This window comes from Barbatula barbatula, assembly GCF_947034865.1.
Source record: "Barbatula barbatula genome assembly, chromosome: 18".
Lineage (NCBI taxonomy): Eukaryota > Metazoa > Chordata > Actinopteri > Cypriniformes > Nemacheilidae > Barbatula > Barbatula barbatula.
The window spans coordinates 3,654,556-3,672,857 of record NC_136781.1 but is presented as its reverse complement, the minus strand read 5'-3'; the positions used below and the strand labels follow the sequence as shown (position 1 = coordinate 3,672,857).

General features: G+C 38.8%; 2 protein-coding genes across 2 annotated transcripts; one reads left to right on the top strand and one right to left on the bottom strand.

Annotated features, from left to right (window-relative positions):
- Positions 1–12,567: 12,567 nt before the first annotated feature.
- atoh1b (atonal bHLH transcription factor 1b) lies at positions 12,568–13,714 on the top strand. Its single transcript, XM_079479297.1, has one exon. The coding sequence runs from the start codon at positions 12,709–12,711 to the stop codon at positions 13,384–13,386; it is 678 nt and encodes a 225-aa protein (XP_079335423.1). The 5' UTR covers positions 12,568–12,708; the 3' UTR covers positions 13,387–13,714.
- Positions 13,581–18,295, bottom strand: dok3 (docking protein 3). The gene is made up of 5 exons (XM_079479296.1): positions 18,227–18,295; positions 17,481–17,789; positions 17,133–17,223; positions 15,559–15,728; positions 13,581–15,076 (listed from the first exon to the last, which is right to left on the bottom strand). Exons 1-5 carry the CDS (start codon positions 18,281–18,283, stop codon positions 14,030–14,032), a joined length of 1,674 nt encoding a protein of 557 aa, XP_079335422.1. The 5' UTR covers positions 18,284–18,295; the 3' UTR covers positions 13,581–14,029.
- Between the last annotated feature and the right edge of the window lie 7 nt (positions 18,296–18,302).

Here is an 18,302-nt window from a genome sequence, read left to right as displayed (position 1 = left end):
ACATCAATCATTTTTTTCTATTTTCTTCCTAAAAGAATAATGAGTGTTTTGTAGAAAGCTGCACAGACATTATTAATGGATTAAGGAATGACGTATTCATTAAGTGACAGTGTGACTATTGTCCTAGAAAACTCCCCTAGAAAAGCTAGAACAATCTGTCTTAAAGAAGACGGTCACCCCAAAATGGAGATCGTCATTATTTACCCATCCTTATGCCAAACCTGTTTGACAGATTTCTGGGCACAAGACAAACCAAGTACATTTGAAGATATATGGGCCCGTTTCAATAAGGAGGTTCAACCAACATCAAGTAAAAACGTGAACTCTGAGTTGATTTACAAGATGCGCTGATTTGAGTTAGTTCTATCAACTCTGGGTAGGCTTACCTTGAGTTAAACGCATACACCACGACAACGACAAGCCATGATCAATGGAGCTACGATATGACAATTCACCATGGCAACGGCACTAAAAAAAGCAACATGGTGGCAGAAAGCGCTTGAGAACGAGGCACACTTTCCACTCTGCATACAGTGGATTTTCTAATGTGCTCGAAATGACTTGAGTTCATCAAATCATAAATAGATTAATCTACCAATAAACAAATAAATAAATCAGGAAATGAAGGAATAATGAATGAAACGACAGACGCCATGGTATATAGGACACTTGTAAGGGTGTCAGACTTTCGTGGCAAATTCTGCCCGGAGAAGATTTGGGAAGGAATGGCTGCACATCTAAATGAATAGTTTATTACCTTTATCGCTTAATTTCTGCATTTATGTATGTATTTATTCATTTCTTTATTTGTGCACTTTACTCATACACTTTATTGGGTAACTTCTCATCCAGAACAAAACTAACAGGGAACTAGAGTCTAAAACTCAAAAATAAATTTTGCTCCTCAAACCAAATCTGTGTAAGAAATAGACAAAGGTTCTACATAGTATGTCAACAACATTCTTAGCTAGGGTTTCGTTGACTAAGCTTCAGCTTAAATACAAATTGTATCCAGAAAAACAAATAACAAAACCCACTCAACCTAATAACCTGTTTAGGCTTAATACAGAAAAGTGAATTTACTAAAATAGCATAACAACCCAAACAAAAGCACAAACATTCAATACCAAACATGCAAACCAGTCTAACCAGAAACTAAATAATATAAAATAGAGCTGTGTAATTTGTGTTATATTTTTTTGATATAATTTTTCCAAACAAAAATCTTAATATACAGTGGCTACGGTATTGACCTCCCCCCACACCTTTATTTTTTCATATTTTGTAATGTTGCGGCCTTATGTTGAACTACCTCAAGTTACTTTTTTCACATCAAACAATATTCATGTTCATTCAATTTACATTATAATGATGAAGCAATAGACAAATTTGTGACAACTTGGAAAAAAAATGTAAGTAAGAAGACTTAAAGAGGTCATATTGGAGCGCTAAAAACTAACATTATTGTGTGTATTTGGTGTAATACTGTGCGTTTACGTGGTTTTCGGTAAAAACGTTGGTTTTCATACTGTATACAGTGTATTACTGTTTCTCCTCTGTGCCCGCCCTCCTCAGACGCCTCGATTTTTAACAAAGCTCATTGTTGTGAAAAGCACTGTGTGCTCTGATTGGCCAGCTACCCCGTGAGTTGTGAGTGGCTGAATACCTCAAGCATGTGGCGGAAATGTAACGTCCCTTACCATGTTCGGAACATCAGTCTTCAAAGCATATTCAGAGTTAATGCCCCAATATGATCCATGAAAAAGCGGATAAATCAGCAGCAGAACGTAAACAATCAGTAAGGTTACATTTTTTAAAACTATTATGTTTAACAATAAGCTAACTATAGCTAACTTCTCGAGCTGCCTTTGATGCTTGGTCTCGACGCGACAAAGTCAATAAAACTTATTGTAACGAGGCATTTGTTGCATCCAGTAGGGACATAGTTACTGAACATAATGAATGAATTATATTGACCTACAAATCATTACCAGGGCCTTGAACGGCGCAGCTGTCTGTCTAAAACGCAGATCCTCTCCAAAACAGACAAAAAGGAAAAAGATTCATGATTCATAAGCACCTTTCATCTATAAGTGACTTCCTTATGAATCATTTCATTGTGCTCTACGTTTCCCAGGTTCAGTCTCAGTGAGGAGGCAGCAGTCATCAACAGAACCAAATAGAGCAGCAGTGCTCTTACCTCCCATGAGAGAAACAAAGTGCCAATCCTAATAAGTAATCGTGCAGCTATGGCAACTGCATGCGGCTGCTGGTGCCTCAGACTCCATTCCTTCAAGTGCGCACAGCGAGGAGGTGCATTATGGGATGTGTTTCCTGCTTTGCCTGGACCGCCCATGAGTTACAGGCACACAGATAGAGAGACAGAAAGAGAGATGGGGTGGTTTGTCAATACACATTTCATCAATCTCACATTTAAAGATGCGTATGCACACAGTCTGGCTTCGGTAAAATCTCTGGCCTGCATCACGTCTGGCGAGAAAGGTGTCCACACCGGAGGTTACTAACGCACGGAGCTGCATCAAAACAGAACAATTGTGACGAACATTTAACACATTTAAAGATGTAAGTTTTTCTAGCTTTCTTTTTCATTAACTGAAAACATTTAAAGAGAAAACATAACTTCCTGGAACTCCGTGAACCACGTGACACGTTACTTTTCTGTTGTCCCGACATTCTGTTCTCTCTCTCTCTCTCTCTCTCTCTCTCTCTCTCTCATCTGTAACATTACTGTCAGTCTGTTCATTTAAACACAAGTGTGGGAGGGGTCTACTTCTTGGTCCTGTCAATCATCCAGCGTCCCTCCTCCACCCTCAACTCAATTTTATTTAAACCTCATTTTATCTAATTGTGAGGTGCCAAGTCTTTGGATCATTTCCAATAAAAATGACAAATGAAACTATGAATAAATTCTTTAAAACATCAAAGTATGTTATAAAAAAAATTGACGGGGGGTTTAAATAGAGAGGGCCTGTCTGTAGATAACACCAAGCTGTCTAAGGGCAGGCAGTGATTTGATTGACGTTGCTCTGGAGGCTGAGACAGCATGAACACTGGCCTGGTGTATATACACAATATCACATGCCCTCCCATCCCACAATCACCGTTATGGATGCGCATTGGGTGATTTTTTTATCGCTGAATCTGTAGCTTTTGAAATGCAAAGGCGGTGTCAAATTGTCTTCAGAACAGTTGTGCTGTAGGGTTAGAGCACATTTACCTGCTCTCGCCAGTGACCAACTGGCACATTTCAAAGTGCTGAGTGATGTTTTCCAAAAACAAGTGCTACTTCAGCAAGAAACATATTAATGCATCTTTTGATGCAATGCTTAAAACGAAATGGAATAAAGAAGAATATCAAATAAAACAGAACAAAGCTCCCATGCAGATGCTCGAGCATCTTTTTCAAGCTGAACTCCGAATGAAAATTCAAACTGATCGCAAATACCCTTTGACTCCTGCAAAGTCTTAAATATGTATGTATCCTATTTAAGAATTTAACGGCACCATTGAGACGAAAGGCAATTTCCGCATTATCTACTCTAACATTCCCCTTCACCCCTGACACTATACTGATACACGCACACATGCAGACTTTATTCTGCAACTCCACTATCCACCGAAACTAGAGGCGATGTCTTACTCCCCGGATACAGTCTTGCTCATCCGTAAAATTGTGTTTTACATAAAGGACCCGTTACTGAAAGGCTGCTCGACCCTAAATGTCCACAACAGCTTCTGTTTCAATTGCTAGTTAACTAATGCTCCCCCTGGTTTAATTATATTACTTAAAGCCTCTAACTTTAAGAAGGGGCTTTTGGGGGGAATATGTGTGCATGCATGTGTGTGTGCGCTTGAGACGACCAATTAATTCAGCTCCTGGAGAGCAGGTGAGGAGACATAGTGACTTCCAGGCAGTATTAGTCATGCAGCGTGGCACAGAGCGGCAGTCATCGGGGGAGCTCTCATGCATTTTAAAGGGGATGGTGGAGATGTGATTCTTCTCTTCTCTGTTCCTTCTGGCTGTGGTCTTGGTCTTGGTCTTGTCTTGTCCTGTCCTGTCCTCTCCTCTCCTCCTGGCTGTGCAGCGGTGCGCTGGGCCCCAGCATGCTGTCCCCTCTGCAGCTTAAAGTTGTGCATCTGCAGACAGAATCTGAATATGAAATATGAAAACTTATATTGTATGAAAATGATTAACCCAAATATGGTCCCAAGTTAGTATGCATTTGTTTCTTCTATGGAAACCTTTACAGACACTAGAATTCATGGCGGCCAAATCTGTGGCTACGAAATGAGGAAGAGTAAATAATGACATCATTTTAATGCTAAATCAATCCTTTCCTTTTTATTAAATGCACTTCCAATGTAGAAACAGTTTACTAAATACATTTTATTCAAGCACACCATAATGTATTTAAAGTGCTCTGTTGTCACACATTAATTTTGTACTTAAAAGTCTAGTGTGTAATTTTGGGGATGATTTGTTGACAGAAATGCAATATAATATACATAGCTATGTCTTCGGAGGTATATAAAGACCTTACATAATGAAACGTTATTTTTGTATTACCTCAGAAATAGCTTTTTATTTTCTATCTACACACATTGCGGGTCTCCTTAAATGTAATTCTCCATGTTGTTTCTACCGTAGCCCTAAATGGACAAACTGCTCTATAGAGCATGTTTCGTAAATATGTTATCTCCTTCGGCAAAAACGGGACAAGAGGGCATCTTAGCCCTGTGTCAGCCTCCGTAGTGCTTTGATAGGGAGGGATGAGCGGTGATATGCTCACCACTAGATGCCGCTAAAACTATATACACCGGACTTGAAATGACTTCTATTCACACGGTTGAGTGCTTTTAAATGTTTATCTTAGATGATAAACTACTTTTTTTTGTATTGGTTAGGGTGACCATACGTGCCTTTTTTCCCGGACATGTTCTGGCCGGGATTTCAGATGTGTCCTCCGTAGGTCACATTTGTCCACCGCATATGTCATCGAGCGTTATTATTTCAGGTTTTTAAAATGTTTTTTATTTCCAGTTAAGAATGAAACTACAGCGATTATATTTCTTAAGAGAAATGCATGTTCATTTTATAATGTTTTTTAACGCAACCTCCGAAGGACGCACCTGAAATCCTGGCCAGAACGTGTCCGGAAAAAGGGCACGTTTGGTCACCCTATCTTATATTATTTTAACTTTTTCTTAAGTATATGTCTACTTCAAGTTCATTTTATTCACTACACTTATTCATTTCTAAGGGTCGCCCACCAGCAGCATGCACAAGAACACACACCGATTGACAAACTCAATTGCAATCATATCAACACCTTTACCTACTATTATAGAAAATGGAAGACAAACGATTATTTTTTCTGATCACTCAGGCTTGTCGTGTATCAGCAGCTGTGTTTTCTGCCTGTGAGGATGAAAACTTGTCTAGTTAAATGAGACGGATGAAGACCTGGGAGACTGCAGCTGTACAGAGCCGTGCTACATGTTTCTGGGCTTGCAGGAGTGTTATGAGTAATTAAGACTCGGTTGAAAGTGGCTTGGACCGCTAGAGGACTGTAACTCTACACTTATTGTTATCGACTTCTCCAGGGCTGCCAAAAGGTTATGCATGTTACACAATACAGAAAATTATCAAGAGCAATAAGACACTCGACGATGAGTTCAGAATTTCTCTGCAAAAAAATGCACTTGGTTGTTGAGTCCTGAGATTCTGACCTATGAACTTGGTTACATTCTCTCCTCATTAACTATTCACATTTTTCTCAGAGGGTTTGAGAATCAGGCTCTCGCTAATTTAGGCCCTCGTGCCTTTAAATTATAACTGAGTGTTTTGTTGTAATGCCAATGCTCAATGTAGAAACACTGTTGTAATGAAATAAACACTAGTGGAGTTGAGTACTACATGTGTTTGTGTATTTAACACCATTTAAAGCAACCATTTAATAAACACCAGTTACAGCTATCTTTTTTAAACAAGTCAATATCAACACGACAGACAGATTTTGGTGAAGGATGGATGGATTCTACCACAAGTTCTTATCATGCCTTCATCAAACACAGAGGATGTGCAAGGTCATTGAAAGCTTTGTGTGAGTGTCCGCTCCCATTTACACTCATCAAATATGTACTTAACCGGGTCAGCTGATCAAAGACTCATAAGTCACAGTCTTCAGCTGATGCATGAAGGCTCCCCATAGATATAATGGCCATGTTATGATTTACAGCGTCTCTCTTTAACGGAGGATATTAATTATCGGGAGCGGAGTGACAGGAACAATGGAAAGAGGAGAGGACGACTCTTCTAATGCGTTCTTCAACGTCTCCCCCTGTAGCAAGACTGACAGCAGCTCGCTGGACTTTAGATTAACCCTTCAGAAGCATTTGACACGAAGTTAAGGAAATTATTGTAAACCATTTGTTTAGCACAAGTGGAATAACTCATAAAGAAAAGGGCAAAAGATATAGCCAAAGAGGAAAGCCAGGAATATAAAGTCCAGGAATATTGAGTCAGTCCCATGAAAGCCTTTTACGAAATCCCCTGATCCAATTTGCCACAACTCACAAAAGCAATAGCTCAATGATCAGAGAATGCTCATAAAATATTTTTCTTTCAACCAGAACCGTTCCCAAGAAAAGCACAGCCAGTCTTTCTATCAGCTAATGGCAAGATTGTACTAAAACCAACAACATATCATCGTATTTAAAATCAACGAAAATCTATCTTACAAGATTTATTTATTGCAGGCCGAATCTTTTGATGTTTAGACGGGATTTCCAGGAAAGGGAATACGCAGACATTCTGCATCGGCAGGTTGATCCTGTGTGTATTCCATCACAGGACCTTGAAAGGAGTTGGTCGCTGATTTAATCAGCAGTCTTTTTGTTGACTTTTTCTCAGAACAGGAGTTATTGATCGGTGATGTCACAGCGATAAGCAAAAATGCCAGATAAATGGCAGTGAAAGGCATTCAGTTCGCAGCTGCATCACCTTCCTCTCCATCAAATACAGTGAGCGCGGAGAAACAGACGCAAGCTGAGAATGTCACTTTCATTCTCATTATCCCAAAGGAAATGCAGGATGACGCTGTTAATATACAATCAACAACTGCCAGATAATAAACATCAATGTAACTCCTTGAATAATTGAAACCTCCCTGATAGCTTTGCACATTAGGTGTGGTTAAATCTCACCTTATAACATCTCAATCGTGAGAGATGTGTCTCTTATCGTACAAATGAAATGAAATATACTCTTAAGTAAATCATTATCTGTGAACACCAGATCAAGCTTAATTAAATGAATTAGTTACAGCTAATTGCACTTCATGTGAAAATTCACTGCAAAACAAATGATGCTACTTTAATAAACCGATGGCGAACCAAAATGAAGACAAATGCTATGAAAATTGAACAGACAGGGACATTTTTTAAACACTAAAGGGCTGTGACACGGGGCATTTTTGAGAGTCTTCGCTGATCAAGAATCTGAGTTTGAGACGCCAGGACGCCATGACATTTCTCTCGCCATGAATTTAATTACTGGGGTTACCAGGGGCAATGGGGGAAAGAGAGGAAAAGACAGAAAGGAAGAAACTTGCCATTCAACAACTAGCCTAGTGACGCACTACTGCCCTCTATTGATGTAAAACAGTCAATGACATGGGTGGATGTCAAATTTGATTTGAATTAATTAAATAATCTAGTAGTCTGGACGATTGCTCACGTAGGCTGTTAATTAAATATAAACGCACATGAGAATATAGCAGCATTATTTTGTGTTTTTATATGATTTTGGAGTTTCTTATGCGCATGCGCGCTCCACAAACGCATGACATCATTTAAAGGACGGCGATCATTTATGCCAGTTAATTTTCCTCTTCAGCGAGTAACGAGTGGGCAGAGTTCAATGAAATGCCAGCTGTTCGAACTTGGCAAGAATTTGTCATCTGAATAAATGGGTCAGATCTGGCGACTGAATGTCGTCTGTCTGCTTCGTGTAGGTTATTTGTCTTCACAAATTAGGCTGCAAACTAAACATATCTGCAGCAGATTCGGCTACACACTGCTGGGTCAGAGGATTTAGTTAAATGTTTAAGGTGTAAAAGGTTGAATATATTTTTCTCTCATTGGCACTGTTTGGTCAAACTGTTTAGATCTGTAGCATCTTCACAATGTAAATGTTTAGGTGCACCAGTTCAAAACACTAGGGAGTTTCCCTGTATTAGTTGTTTTAACAAATGTAGGACGGTACATTACTGCCATCTGCCGGGAAAACGATGCATTCAAATCACGTTTTAGCTTTTACGTGTGGTAAACCGGAGAAAAATGTTGCATGCATTGTGTGCAATGGAAACACAAACTATACTATACATGGTTTGAATTATTCATGCAGATAATAAAATGCACAATTTTAAAACTCAAATACCAACAATGCAACAGCATATCACCTTCGTTTTTTAAACATTAGGTATGTAGGCTATAGGTAATATTAAAGGCAGAATTGAATATAAAAATATTTTCAGTACTATCGGATATATATTAAAATGTTACACTAAAATCAAACAATATCGTCTTTAGACAATTCTTAAAACAAAAGGCCTATCTGTTTTTGTATGTGTAGGCCTTTTTTAAAAGTTACCTTTTCAGGTGTGGAGTCTTTCGGCATCTCTTGTTTATAATCCCCGACACATACTTCGTTCATTGAGCAAAGCTATTTAGGGTCATTGAATGTTATTGTATGGGTGTCACTGCTGAATTGTTTGCTCAAGGGCATCTGGTGCAACGCGCCTCTCATTGTCCATATGCCGTCGTGACTCGTGACGTGTCGTGTACCGTGTTGCTGGTCATCCAGCTTCTTTCAGACTGCGATGACATTTTACAATAACTTTAAATGATGCCTGGAACAAAAAAACATTTCTTCAAAATAAGGCAATAATACTGTGGTTTTGGCATGTTTATTTAAATATGAGTTTTACAAACAAAACTGCACGTATGCATAAATCTTCCAATCTATGTAACATTTCTAAGTATTGCTTGTTAATATTTTTTAAGATATTAAATATGCTGTGGGTTTTAATGTCCTAATTTGGTTAATTTAGTGTCCAACAACAAGTTCGTGTAAAAAAACTTTCACTTTCTAATAATAGTTATTATTACCTTACTTCTTGACTGACTCTCAAATGATTCGTTCGGCGATTCATCTGCTCCCCTCCTTTCCGTCAGCCTACTCTGGTCTGATTGGTCAGATGGTCTAGTCTGCTGTGATTGGTCTACCGCGTACAGCGTCGCAAATGAAACGGCGGGCATTACACCTGGTGACGCACGCGGAACCAAAATTAGAACTACAGACGACTCGTTGGCGTGATTCAGAGTCGACTCCTTTTTTCTCAAAACAACAACTTTGTTATTTGTTCACTTTCGGCTTTACAACTCGGCAGACTGCTTACATTCATACGTCAGACATTACACGTTTTGAAACTATAGGCCTATTTAGTTTTGGGTCAGTTTATCTACAGATAAAACAGTATATATGCAGTGTATTGTAATAATATTTTTAAAGATAATGCAGTGTAATTTTTTTTTTAATTTCAATTAAGGTATATTTGTTTATTAAATTAATGGAGCAATTCTTCCACATAACATCAAGAATCTTTTTACCCTTTACATGTCCATTCAATAGTCTAAATTCAGCTAAATAAAACGGTAGCCTACAAATTCTATAATATCATAAAAGCCTAAGAAATTGCTATACTGCAGGTTTAATGAGCCCTTAGGCTTTACAGAATATTACTTCCTTTCCAAAATTTAACGAGGCCGCTAATTTCCTTAATTTGCGGTTAAACCCTTAAATTAGATTCAGAGTGACAACTTTGCGTCCAAAGAAGTACGTCCGTACCTCGGGCTGTATTGGAATAATTACATGGGGCTGAGATCAAGGGCTGTTTTCAGATAGGCCGAGCCATTTTCACTGTTTCTCTGTGATATTGTCTATTGTGTGAAAAGTGGAAGCGTTCGATCTCCGCGGGTCTTTAATTAACTAGAGTGAGAAACACACCCGATGCGTGCGCACCCCGGGTCAGATGTGGATCACTCACCCGCGCTTGACTGAACTCCGATGAAAGGAGTCATCGTTTCAGCTTCTACCACCACAACAAGAGCCCAACGGTTTATAAATGAACTGATGTAGTACTTCAACTAAGTAGCTGCGAGACTATGCTATGGTTTTGTCATCACTATCTTTATAAGTCTAGACTGTTTTTCTCTTACAGAAAAGTGAATGCGTCAATAATCATGACGCCATGGGGTCTCATAAAATGACCTTTGATATTCTTCTAACACCTTCCTCCGCCATCACAGTCTCAAGACCTACAGCAGATGGGGAGTGTGTCCCTGACTTCTCAGGTCTGCAGGCTGTTGCGCTGGCGAGAATTAAATATTCATGTACAGAAATGAATGGAGAACCCCTGGACGGAGAGCGTGCCCGTTTATTCAACTCAAGCAAGCCTCATTAACCCGATGACTGCATAGCAGGTCACGCTGATTTTCTTACCAACATTTAACATCTACCGCCTGTCTCCAAACACATAGAGCAACACATACACGGAGAGAGAGAGAGAGAGAGAGAGAGAGAGAGAGAGAGAGAGAGAGAGAGAGAGATCAGACTTTCCCTTTAAGATAAAAAAATTATGTTATTTTCAAATGTTTATATATGTTCGAAATATCCAAAGTTTGTTTCTATCTTGCAACGGTATTGATGCTGATGAAGCTGATGAAGTGATGAACAAACTTTTTTATTTCTTAGCTTGTTAAAATATGTAGTTGTCCATTTTGTGGTTCATGCTATTTATCTCCACCGTTCCAATGAACGAAATGAATCGGTCATTTGCGTAAATTATTTTGAGTTATCTTTTATTAATTTGAATTAACTTTTAAGCAATTTTAATTTTAAAGAATTGACTTAATTTGTTTAATTTCTTTTTACATTATCTTTTTACATTGACATTATAACGTCATGTATTGCCACAAAATAATTTAAGCCTATAAGTATTTTGGCAGAAAGGTTGTGCAGAGATGATGTTGTTGATGCTCAGTAATTAACTCTGTCACGGCTGAGGGGGAAAAGTGCGAAAGTTAAACTATCCCTGGACGCGTCGCGGCATATGGGAAACGCAAGCGTGGGCTCCTGACTGTGAGACGGGTGCCAGGGGACAACAGCTGACCGGGCTGAAGTTTGGTACTCTATTCAACCTTCATTAGGAGTAGTCTCAAAGGGGCCGCCACTGTCATAATACTCCCTCTCCTCCTCACCCCCTTTGAGCAGCAGTCTCGTGTCCAAAACACGTTGACATGTTCTTGTTGTGGAGCAGGCCTGACGACTGAAAAGAAGTAAAAAAACGGAATGGAAAACATAGATCACTGACGTCCCCATAGGCCTGCTGTTCAAAACAGGCATGCGGGTTACAGGCAGTACTTTAGCATTTAAGGGAGGGCTTTAAATGCATCCTTAAATTTACTAAATTGGATCTGAATTCGAAGACTTTAACAAGAATAAAAATCATTTGAATAGACAGAAATGACTACATTACATCCAGAAGTTAAAAATCGAATTAATTGATGCAGTCTATTAAATACATCACAAATGCATTTAAATAAATCGAAGTTTGCCAACCATTAAACCTAAACTGGATCATTTAGATTATAATAATACAAACACTATTTATAATAATGATGATAATAAAAAAGAAAGATCATGATTAAAAAGCAGAAGCAATTTAAGAAGAAGAAATACCTTTTTGTTTATCAGGAATCGTTTCTGCATGAATGTCTCCACGTCTGATTTGACCAAATATTGAATTGCTAAATGATTTATGACAACAATGAAGACACTTATCAGTATCCTGGACCTTGCTGACGACAGGTGCGACCTAAGACGGGCTTTCCACCTGCTCGTTTTATAGCTGCAGATTTTACAGTTTATTTGAGAAGAAATATGAAGCTGCTATAAGTTTCTTGCTAGATTTTATTGGTTGGCAATTCCGTTGCTTATCTCGAATAAAGTGGTTAAGGATCGTTGAGGTTTGAGATTAGAATTTTTCACTACGGAATTTAAATAGTATTTTAAATAGTCCTCATTTATGATTCTAGACCACAATAATGCATTATACTGTATGTTATTTATTGTGAAAGAAATAAAAATCGAAATAATCACAACCGAATAAAAAATAAAAAACAACATAAATTACAATTGTCATAAACTTTTGACATATTTGTAATAATATAGAAGTATTATTTAAAGTTGCTATTAAGACAATTGGGTGAATCTCAATCTGTGTTTTGATCATTCAAAAGGAGCATCCATCACTCAGGGACAGACATATCAGGAAGAAAAAAAGCCAACAACTCTTTCTTTCTTCTCTAGGAGTTTGAGGAAGATCTTCTATTGGCTGTGAGCATTGAAGGGAGGAGATATAAGTGCGGTGAAGCCACTATAAGGTCGAGAAGGATCCAGAATGAAGTAAAGGAGCAAAACAAGACAACCAGCTCTAGACAACCAGATAGTGATTCTACTTTAAAATTCTTCACAAAGCTGGATCAGGGAAATTAGCAAACTTTAAAATTTTATATTTTTTATTCTTATTTTTGGTTGTCTTGCATAAATACTGCATAACAGCAATGGCAGCCAAAACCAAACTATTTCACTGGCCAGATGTGAAATTTCGGGAACGACTGGAGGATTTTACTCTCTCTGAACATCCGAGGCTGACCCGCAGTGACCCACGGGCCTGGATGACCTCTGCGACCCCCTCGTACCCATCCACAGGTGACCATTACGCCCAGGCGTCGGTGGATGTCGCCATGGGAAAATACATCTCTGGAAACAGTCCTCAAACAGAGGAATCCGAACTGGAAAACTCTAACGCAAACGGTGGGACACAGCAAAACCACACCGGTCCTCAAAAACACAGACGCGTGGCCGCCAACGCCAGGGAAAGACGCAGGATGCACGGACTAAATCGAGCGTTTGACAAACTCAGGAGTGTCATTCCCTCCCTGGAGAACGAGAAAAAACTCTCCAAATATGACACCCTCCAGATGGCGCAGATATACATAAATGAACTGTCCGAGTTATTGGAAGGTGTTGTGCAGTCGGAGTGCAGAGGTCTGAGGGAAGGATGCTGTCCGGCCGGTAGCCATGGTAACCACGGCCAGAGGACTGGGGTTCAATCTTACGCAATGGACGCAACAACTTCTAACTTTATTTCGGAGAAAAACGACGCGACTTCTAACGCCAGCGATGGCGAATCGTCGCATTTCAGTGACATTGATGATGGACAGACTGGGGGACGCTGATGGTGACGTGAGCTGGACTGTGGCACTAAAGCGATTTTTAATCCTAATTTATTTGTCTGTGTTTTAGTAGACACTAAAATGACTAAATAGATAGGCCTTGTGGATAACGGTTAGTTTTCTAGATGATGCTAAGTTACAACTTGATTGGCAAAATTTATGACAGCTCACGAAAAGGGAAAGAAAGAACGAAATTACAAGCCCTTTAGTTGCACTTTATTGGCAGATCCTTGCCTAAATTTGGATTTTTTCCATATGACATGTAGTAACAGACATTGTGCTATTTATCTGTGACTTTTTACAATATCACAAATTTTAATAAAGATGTTTTTCATACATTTCTTTGATTTGTTCTCTCGGCTCAAAATAATCGGAAACATTCAAAAAAAGGACCTAGAACAGTTCAGTTCAGCACTGTATTATTGCTGTTTTTATAAGAATAATATACAGAGATGCTTTTTAGAATAGACAACATGCAAAGCAAGCTAAATAATTGACATAAAAAACATTTTCTTTGTATGAAAATTTTTCTTTTTTATCATGTTCAAATGTATAACTGGCTAATTGAAAAAGCATCAAGTTATAAAATGTCCCTCTATGAATTCAAGCAAAGCCCCGCCCACAACAGCAGACATAAAAAAGTGAATCAGTCGTCTGTTCTTTCTAAATGATCTGAACTTCCTCCGTGTGATCTGGGAAGAAAAGATGGTGATATTTTAGAGAGATCCTTTAGCAATATGTTAGAAAGAGTGTGTTTAAAGTCAGCTGTGATTTCTGTGGAAATCTGCTGGTCAATATCCGGCTGCTCTTGATCACCACCCTCCTCATTTTGGTTATTATCACTCTTAGCTGCCAAATTTAATGTGCTGTATATGACTTCAGCAGTGGTTTTGTCCTGTTCAGTAATGGTCTTAGCCGTCCAGTTTATGTAGGGATTGTCCTCCTCTTCGTTCTCAGAAGGTTCTTGTAAGGAATTCTTCTCTTGATCTATGCTCATATATAGATCGTCATTGATGTGAACTAGGCTAGGAGATGTTAGAACTCTTTTGGGATTCATTTGTGATCTAGGCTGTGGTTCTAGTAATAGGCTGGCGTACAAGACATCATCTGGGCTGCTCGGAAGGCTTTCGATGGAAGGAAGATCTGGTAAAGAGATGTATTGGCGTATCACACAGGGTGGCGGTGTAGGGACTGGCCGAGAAGGACTGGAACTCGCCTGTTGCCTGTTTGTCGGTTGCCTGTGTGTCAAACTAACCGGAGGAGGATTATTTACCTTAGGCCTTTCCTTAGGTCTATCTTGTGTTTTGGGAGGTGGGGGCTGGGAATCATTTTGAAGAAGGGTGGATGGTGCCAGCAGATCTGGAGCACTGAGATGCATGAGAACTTCCTCAATGACTTTGTGCATTTGCTGGCCGGACTTGCGCTGTACCACCAGGCGGGGTCGGTCCTGGGTCATTTTAATTGGAGGAGGTTTTTTCACCTTGGGTCTGTTCTGTATTTTACTGTCAGATGAAAGGGGCTGGGATGAAAACTCTTGTGGATGAGAAGTGGCTTCGGCCAGCATGTCCTGGACGCCCTGGTGCATGATAGCCTCTTCAATGGCCCGGTGTATTTGTGAACCCTGATTCGACAAAAAAATGAACTGACCCTCGCCCGTGTGACAGCGACGACCTGCCTCGAACATAATCCCTCCCTGGAAAGATATCAATAATGAATAAATTGAGCACTTATCATATTCTGTCACGAGAATGAATCACCTATACCTTAAAAGGACAGTTCACCCAGAAAAAAAATCTTTCATTATTTATGTTAACACAAAATAAGTCATTTTTTTAAATGTTTCTGTGGATTTGTGTCCATACAATGGAAGTCAATAGGGGGCCGATTTTATTTGGTTACCAACATTTTTCAAAATATCTTTTGTGTTTAGCCAAAAAAAGAAAGCCATACATAATTTCTGGCTGAACCATCCCTTTAATAATTCACAATTCATCAAAAGGATTTCCATTACTCAATAATACTTGGTTAGAAGTTCAAAATTTCAATCATCTTTCCGTATAATTCAATGTTTTATCAACATTTCTTTTTAAATAATATATTATAATATTTTAATATATTCTATGACATTATATTAATATTTTAATTTGGAATATTATTAATTCCTCAGGGAATCACCATGACTTGACCAAATTTTCTAAGGAGTCTATAGGGCCAGTGATAGAGGGTTTGTCCTGTCCTGAGGTCCAACAGAGCAATAGCCTCTTTCTCAACAGAGAACAGGTATGGGCCAGACATCCTGCACCTCTGAGACGCGTCTGTGCTCTGCACCGTTACCTGGAACTGACCTGAGGGTGGAAGTAACAAAAACGTTAAACCAGAGCATCGATATATAATGTTAGATCTATTGAATTTAAACTGAGATAGAAGTATCACGATATCAGATTGTCACAACACATACTTAGATTTCACTATGGACTAGCTCACTAGGTTCTGGTTATATTTACAATGGGGCGTTGCTACCTGTGTGCCCTAAACAGAGTGTCTATTTACACTGAGTACTATTAGGACGCCTTGTTGTCAGAGACTATTTGCACTTGCTTGGCCCACCAATATGAGATTGGAATAGAGAAAGTTAGAACGATGCCGTTTCAAACATTGACTCCATGCTGTAAGGTGTAAAGTCTATAAAGCTTGGCACGGGAGACCGGGGATCTGATCCACCTCTCATTTTAAAATGCTCTTTAACCTATTTAGATTCATTTTTATTCATAAAGTTTAGGTTTATGGTAAGTTTAGAGGTAGGGCTTTAATATCTCAAAAAGTTGCCATAATTGTAATTTTCTTTTTAAATATAATGATTTAAATTCTGTTATTCTTGCATAATGTTGAATGCACAACAATATTGAGGTGCAAATAGTAATCTGCCACTATTTATAAGTAAATAGGTTGCGTAAACAACATATCGCTAAGAAATGCTGCTATTTTCACATAATGTAAACAGAACAACTGCTGTTTAAGCTTAGTGTAAAAAGCCGCTGCCTTAAAATAATTACTTATAAAATATAAAAACCAGTCAAACTAAATAATGTTTATTATAAATAATAAATTGTTATTATTGATCACCAAAATTCTTTTTTAAATCTGTTAAAAAAATTAAGAATAACCATTTGAAATCTTATATTGCAAAAACCCTTAGCTGAATATTAAGAAATATTCTGTGGTTACTCTTAACCTCTGCTTTACATGTTTTTTAGAAAACTAAGCAATGTTTCTATTTCCTGCATAACTGACCACATTTGTTGCACATCAACTTTGTCGGCTTTGAAAAAAACGCATCATTTATCACCATAAGTTTAAGCCTAAACTCTGAGCTTTTTCTCAAACGTTCTTACCTGACCATCAAGCAATTTTATTATGTCTTTATAAAAATATTCTAGGGCCCAGTTTCACAGAAAAGGCATAGCTTAAGCCAGAACAATGCCTTGGTAAAATTAGGATATTTAAGTCTTTAAGTTTTCTTTGATTGACAGATCAGCCATTGAAAGGATCAGCCTTTGGAAAGCATTAACTCTGTGTAATCTCTTTTAGACGTGAAGCAATACAAAAATCTCTGATGGTATAAAACAGAGTAATGGTAATACATGCACATGAGCACATATCCTTTTACGCAACCGCAACAAACATTTGGCAACAGCAGATCATCTTTATCACAGCTCTAGAGAAGGGTGTGTTCGCTGTGACAGTCTCACCTACACCCCAATTGGAGTACAATAGATTGTCAGCCAGATGTTTGAATTTATCTCTCTGGAGTCTTCCGGCATCTTCATCTCCACTGGCCTTCTAAATATAAATAAAAATCAGTGATAAATGGGGCATTTCTCTTTACAATGTCAGTTGTCTTCGAAAATAGATCAAGTGGTCTTGTGTAAATTAGTTGTTATCGGCACTTCCTGTGTCGTGTGTTTCGTCGAAAATGAAGTGGAACCTCACAAAAACCAAATGTGTCAGAGTTCAGATTAAGTTTAGATCTGTGGATAAAGTCCTGAACAACATTCTCATCAGCCACTGTCAAACCTACAATGCAAAATCAATCCTACCTGAAATGCCAGCTGGCACAGAACAGACATCCAGTCCTCACAGGTGGGAGCAGCGATGGTGTAGGTGCAAGTTACAGTGTTTAAAAAGAAGGCGGAGCAATCTGTAGGACAGCTCTCTCCCGGAGCTGGGGTAATGCTCAGACAGTCTGACAGACGGATCACCCGTTTGTCCATCTTCTTGAGCCCGGCAGGCCTGGCAGTGTTCGAACCCAACAGCCCCCGTTTATCACGCATGTCGTACAACTCCATCCGACCAATTCCTGTAGAGCTGGGCTCAAAGACAATGAACCAGGTCATCCTCCATATCTTCTGCAGAAACAAGAGGGAAATGAATTAGACTGTTGGAGGATGTAAACGTCAAACTGTTTGGTTTTGTAGTTCTACACTGGGACTGGTTAGAAATCTAGAAGTGCATGCTGGTGCGGGCAGAAGTTCTGAAACTTGCCTTCGATTTATTTCCGATGCATGATTTATGGCGGTTAAACGTTTCTATGAAAATGGAAGCACCTCAGGTGGTTCAACGACAGCTGCTTTCCTTCTTATAATAATTATGAACAATAGAGGTTCTCTGACCACCTGTAATTCTTAAGGCGGGACGTTAATAATTTATGAAGACTTTCATGCTGTTATAACTACGATTATCAACAGTATGTCTTTGTAGATCTCTGACACAATCTCGCTGATACTTTTCACATGAAATGCCCTTATTTAAAAAGTACAAAAAGTAAACCAAAAATGTGACTCACCTTCCCAAACTTGATGCCTTGCAAGAAAAGTGGCCCCTCTTTAATGGTCACATCCATTGTGCTTGCTTGTTTCTAA